The sequence below is a fragment of the Topomyia yanbarensis genome, unplaced genomic scaffold (genome assembly GCF_030247195.1).
Source record: "Topomyia yanbarensis strain Yona2022 unplaced genomic scaffold, ASM3024719v1 HiC_scaffold_163, whole genome shotgun sequence".
Lineage (NCBI taxonomy): Eukaryota > Metazoa > Arthropoda > Insecta > Diptera > Culicidae > Topomyia > Topomyia yanbarensis.
The window spans coordinates 30,051-36,545 of NW_026683342.1; the positions used below are offsets into that span (position 1 = coordinate 30,051).

At 46.5% G+C, this 6,495-nt stretch overlaps 1 protein-coding gene across 1 annotated transcript; it reads left to right on the forward strand.

Moving 5' to 3' along the window:
• The first annotated feature begins 846 nt into the window (after positions 1–846).
• On the forward strand, positions 847–6,174 carry LOC131694818 (uncharacterized). The gene has a single exon (XM_058983320.1). The coding sequence runs from the start codon at positions 847–849 to the stop codon at positions 6,172–6,174; it is 5,328 nt and encodes a 1,775-aa protein (XP_058839303.1).
• Positions 6,175–6,495: the final 321 nt, after the last annotated feature.

The window sequence follows — 6,495 nt, forward strand, 5'->3', positions numbered from 1 at the left end:
ATTGCTACAGTTAAAAAAGGGACAGCGTCGAAGCTACAGGCACCAGTCAGCTACATTTGCCTACAGTGTGTGCAACGAAAGCGAAATTTTATATTATTTTATACATGTGACTAGTTATTAAGATTGCGAGCAATAAATTTATATTTAGTACGTGGTGTTTCGGATACAACGTGCATTGTGTTATTTCGCACCTAGTCACATCCAAGTTACTATTTCACGGTGAAAGTACTTGGTAAAGTCCGCTCAATATTCTAACGGGGTTTGAACATTTACCCGGACCAGTGTTTTACCGCTCGGACTAAAGAACCAGTGCAACATCTAAACAGCTGGTCCTTCGAACCGGATCCTGGAAGGATTCGACCTGTGGACTAAACGAGTTTTCACGGTATCAGTGGCTGCTGCCCACCTTTGGCTGTTGGGGTTTGATCGCCATTGCTCTTGGTCTCGACAAAGCAAAGGAGCTTTGTCCGCCATTCTAATCAGCGTCATTAAGGTGGCTTGGCTTGGCACCGAATTGAATACAAGGCATTATTATATTATAAAGCAGGTTAGTGGCTGTCCAATCATACCTAGCAAATCGGTTTGTGCTATTCTCGGCTTTCGCTTTCATATACTTTACATACGGACTGTATGATTGTCATCAAATATTGGATTCGGCACTGTTTCTTCATCGACTTAACGGCACGAAACTTCGGCGGTACTGGACGGATCTGTTGCCGTTGAAGCTGCTAAATAAACATACAAGGCTCTATTCAAAGAGCCATCAGGTAATTGGCTCTCCAATATCTCTAATCCGTTGAGGTTGTGCTACTGTGGTCTTATTTTTTCGGTTCATTGTCTACAACTATGGCGCCATCAACATCATCGAAAGGGAAATCTCTCACACTGAAGGCTCTACAAACGAAGCTGAAAGGATTGCAGACCTCATTCAATAATATGTACCAATTCATCGAGCAGTGTACGGTAAACTCCAAGGCCAGTGAGTTTTCGGTACGGCTGGAACGTCTAGAACCGCTGTGGGATAAAATGAATGACGCCGTCGATGACGTAGCGGCACATGAGGATAATGTGGATACGGAATCGACCGTTAAGGATAGATTGGAGTTCGAAAACCGATTTTTTGAATTGAAGTCGTTTTTGCTCGATAGACTGAAAGATGACCCGGAGGCCTCGGCTCTAAATCAGTCGACCAGAATGAACGACACAGCTCAGATACGCGCGCCACATGCAAAGTTGCCGCAGATAAGTTTGCCAAAATTTGGGGGAAAAATCGACGATTGGCTCAATTTCCGCGACCTCTATATGTCGCTTATTCACTGGCAAACGGATCTTCCAGAGGTGGAAAAATTTCATTATTTGAGAAGCCAACTGGAAGGAGAAGCGTTAAATCTCGTAAACACTCTACCACTCACCAAGGCAAACTATATGGTGGCTTGGGATATGCTAGTTCAGCGGTACTCAAACACGAAGTTATTAAAGAAGAGGAAAATTCAGGCCCTGTTCGAGCTATCTTCTATAAAAAGGGAATCCGCCGAAGAAATGCATTCGCTGCTTGAGTCGTTTGAAGCAATTGTGAAGTCTCTTGATCACATCGTCTCCCAGCCAGAAGATTATAAGGACTTACTGTTGCTCCACATGTTAAGCTCGCGGCTTGACAGTTCCTCAAGAAGGAGTTGGGAAGATCTGTCTTCATCAAGGGAAGATGAGACACTGAAGGATTTGACAGATTTCATGCGCAGGAGAATTCAAATGTTAGAAGCTATATCGACTAAGCAGGAAACAATCAAGAATGATTCAGCTCAACTCAGCAAAAGGAAATTCCCATTGTCGACTAAAATATGCAACGCTGCATTTCAAGCATCTTCGTCCAAAGGTTGTCCGGCCTGTCCAGAAACCCATCCGTTGTATCAGTGTTCGGTTTTCAAGGGTATGCCTGTACACGACAAGGAGAATCTTTTGCGAACAAATTCTCTATGTCGCAACTGTTTTAGACGTGGACACCAGGCAAAGGAATGTTCCTCCAAATACACGTGCCGAAGGTGCAAGGGCAGGCACCACACGTTAGTTTGTTTCAAGGATGACGGTAAACCGAACAATTCCAATACAAGTTCCAAGGATTCTACTGATAAGGCGACAGAGGAGGGATCTTGTAGCAGTAGTAGCAACGTAAATGTAGCAGCTGTCCAGGTTGTAAGCTGTAACTCTGTTCATGTTCCTATTACGGGTGTAATGCTTCTTACGGCTATGGTGATGGTTCAGGACGAGTCCGGATGTGAGTACCCGGCAAGGGCATTGTTGGATTGTGCGTGTCAATGCGATCTGGTCTCTAAAAGGTTCAGTACAATCCTCAAATCAAAAAGGCGAACAACGGATTTGGACGTTATCGGAGTCAATGGGAAGGTAGAAAAGGTTACCAACTACGTCAGAGTTGTCATCAAGTCTCGAGTTTCTGATTTCCAAATACCAGTGGAGCTCAACATACACCCTCGTTTGTCCACGATTATACCGGGTATCCCAACGAGCACGAGTGGATGGAAAATACCACAAGGACTTAAGCTTGCGGATCCTTCATTCTTCGAGTCGCATCAGGTGGATTTAATACTCGGAGGGGGATCATTTTTCGACTTCTTTCGTACTGGACAACGCATATCTCTTGGGGATACACTGCCACTCTTGGTAGAGTCTGTTTTCGGATGGGTAGTCAGTGGAAGGTATCCGGTTATGCACAATAATCGTACGGCGGCCTGTAATGTTGTAATTTCGGATAGTTTGGAGGAGCTTTTGACCCGTTTCTGGCGATGTGAGGAGATTAGTCAAGATTACACTTACTCGCCGGAGGAGATACAATGTGAGGAACATTTCAAGCAAACATTTCAACGAAAAAGTGACGGCCGATATGTTGTATCACTCCCGAAGCACAAGGACACGTTTCTGAGGCTCGGCGATTCCAGGACCATTGCACAGCGTAGATTTATACAGATGGAAACACGACTCCAGAGAAATCCGGATTTAAAACGTCAGTACCACGAATTTATGAATGAGTACGAGCAACTTGGACACATGCGGCTGGTTCCGGAAGCTGATGTAAATAAAGTGCAACGTTGCTACCTGCCTCATCATCCAGTTGTGAAGGAGTCCAGTGCGACAACTCGTGTGAGGGTAGTATTTGATGCTTCATGCAAAACAGCATCCGGCGTGTCCTTAAATGATGCACTGCTCGCGGGACCGGTCATACAAGACGACCTGCGAAGCATAATCCTGCGATGTCGAACACGGTTGGTGATGCTTGTCGCGGACGTGGAAAAGATGTTCCGCCAGATAAACATCAATGGTAGTGATGCCCCGCTTCAGTGTATACTATGGCGCTCGAAACCAGAAGTGCCACCTTCAACGTATGAGTTGACCACCATCACATACGGTACAAAACCAGCGCCGTTTTTGGCGACTCGGACATTGAAGCAGCTTGCTTTGGACGAGGCGAATAGGTTCCCATTGGCTGCAAGGGCAGTAATAGAAGATTTTTACATCGATGATGCCATCACAGGTACCAACGATCCAGCACAGGCAACCGCATTAAGGATTCAGTTGGACGGGCTGCTGAGAAGTGGCGGTCTTCGACTTCGGAAATGGGCATCGAATTACCCTGAGGTGCTAGAAGGAGTCAACGCAGATGACTTAGCGATATCGATAGCAGACGGGATAGAGCTGGAACCAGATCCATCAGTCAAAACACTTGGTTTAGTTTGGTATCCCACCACCGATGTCTTTGCTCTTCAGATTCAGGTTCCACAAATTACAATCGACCTAAAGCTCACCAAACGAATGGTGCTGTCTTTCATAGCCATGTTGTTCGATCCTCTGGGTCTCATAGGCGCAGTAATAACCACAGCGAAGGTGTTCATGCAGATGTTGTGGAGGCTTGAAAATGAAAAGCAGGAAAGGCTTGATTGGGATTCCAGTTTACCTGCAAGGGTGGAAATAAATTGGCGCGCATTTCATGAACAAATTCCACTTTTGAAGCAGATTCGAGTCGATCGAAGGGTGACGATTTCAGAAATGGCAGGAATGGAAATTCATTGTTTTTCCGACGCCTCTCAGAAGGCATATGGGGTCAATCTATACATTCGGTCTTGGGACTCAGAAGGACGAGTTAAAACAGCGTTGTTTGCTTCTAAGTCCAGAGTGGCTCCGTTGAAAAGTCAATCTATTCCGCGCCTCGAGCTCTGTGGTGCTTTGATGGCAGCGGAATTATACGCGAAGGTAAAGGAAGCAGTAAGGTTCACGGGTGATGCCTATTTTTGGACAGACTCAACGACAGTCCTGCAATGGTTGCGTGCTGTACCCACAGTTTGGACAACTTATGTCGCCAACAGGGTGGCGAAGATTCAAAGCATCACAGAAAACTGTACCTGGAGGCATGTACCAGGTATTCAAAATCCGGCAGACCTAATATCGCGCGGTATCTTGCCGGAGGAAATAATCCTGAATACATTTTGGTGGGAAGGCCCGGCGTGGCTTTCTATCGGATCTATGAGTTGGCCTTCTCAAGTTGCTGACCCAGAGGCCGCGGAAGCTGAAGAGGAACGTAAGCGAGCAGTTATTGGAGCGGTAGTATCATGTTCTACGGAGTTCAACAATTGGTATTTTGCGCGATATTCCAACTACACGGTTTTGATTAGAACAACGGCATATTGTCAACGTTTCATCAGAAATTTTCGCATAAAGTATCAGACAGGCTTGTCCCTGAGGCCAACCATAGGAGCGTTAACAACTGAAGAACTACGGAAAGCAGAGCAGACAATTGTCCATCGGGTTCAAAAGGAAGCGTTCGCGAAGGCGTATGAGGCACTGCTTAAGGGAAAACCAGTATCGAGGCTATCACCACTACGTTGGTTCCATCCTCGCTTGTCTTCCAATGAAGTTATCCGTATTGGTGGGAGACTTGGAAAATCTTACGAAACCGAGGAAGCTAAGCATCCAATGGTGCTTCCAGCACGACACCACATCACCAGGCTTTTGCTGAGGCACTACCATGAAAAGATGCTGCATGCAGGAGTACAACTATTGCTAAGTGCTATTAGGCAACGGTTTTGGCCTTTAGGTGGTCGCAGTGTCGCTAAACAGATCGTCCACAAGTGTATGCGGTGCTATCGAACCAAACCAACTACCATCCGACAATTTATGGCAGAGTTACCCACTCCACGTGTCACAGCGGGTCGACCTTTCACGACAACAGGGGTAGATTATTTTGGTCCGATCTACATTCGTCCAGGATATCGTCGAGCAGCGGTGAAAGCATACGTGTCCGTGTTCGTGTGTTTCGCAACGAAGGCGGTACACCTGGAGTTGGCGGGCGACTTAACTACTTCTTGTTTCATTCAAGCACTGCGAAGGTTTGTGTCACGGCGAGGTAGGTGTGCAACCATTTTTTCGGACAATGGCACCAATTTTGTTGGAGCCAGGAACCAACTAGCGGAGCTCATCAGTAAACTGAAGAACAAGCAGCACCACGAGGAGATCGCGAAAGAATGTGCAAAGGACAACATCAACTGGCACTTCAACCCACCGGGAGCACCCCATTTTGGTGGGTTGTGGGAGGCAGCGGTTCGATCAGCAAAATACCATCTGCTACGGGTTATGGGAGATACAGCAGCATCGTACGAAGACACTCTCACTGTTTTGACTCAAGTGGAAAGTTGTTTAAATTCGCGTCCTTTGACCCAACTAACGGACGACCCCAATGATATGGAGCCTTTAACACCGGGTCATTTTTTGGTGGGTGGAGCACTACAGGCGCTACCCGACGCGGACTTCGGGAAGACACCAATTAACCGGCTAACCCATTGGCAAGCTGTGCAGAGGAAGGTGCAGGATTTTTGGAAGCGCTGGCGGCTCGAGTATCTCTCACAGCTTCAAGGACGATCCAAGCGTTGGTTGCCACCAGTTGCTATAGAACCAGGTAAACTCGTCGTTGTTTATGAGGATAATTCGCCACCTATTCATTGGCGCATGGGGCGTATTCAGGAGATTCACCCAGGCACAGATGGAGTGGTCAGAGTTGTGACGCTGAAAACTTCAAAGGGTGTTATCCAGCGACCTGTTGAGAAGATCTGTCTCCTACCGATTGCTAATGACAGCGAAAATAGAGCAGAGGATGGATCGTCATTGGCTTAACTGTGAGTGCGTCAGAAATCGTGCAATTTCAGCGGGGGTCGGGATGTTCGTGTGTAACCCACCATCGAGATAACCCTCGTTATCGGCAACTGATAACACACACTATATTCACAGCTGCGAGCTTTTTCTTTCCCGCGCTCGGTGAGCGTCTTCAATTGCTACAGTTAAAAAAGGGACAGCGTCGAAGCTACAGGCACCAGTCAGCTACATTTGCCTACAGTGTGTGCAACGAAAGCGAAATTTTATATTATTTTATACATGTGACTAGTTATTAAGATTGCGAGCAATAAATTTATATTTAGTACGTGGTGTTTCGTGCAT

What these genes read in the sequence shown, in the direction of transcription:
- LOC131694818 (XM_058983320.1), top strand. Translation starts at nt 847, where the DNA reads ATGGCGCCATCAACATCATCGAAAGGGAAATCTCTCACACTGAAGGCT.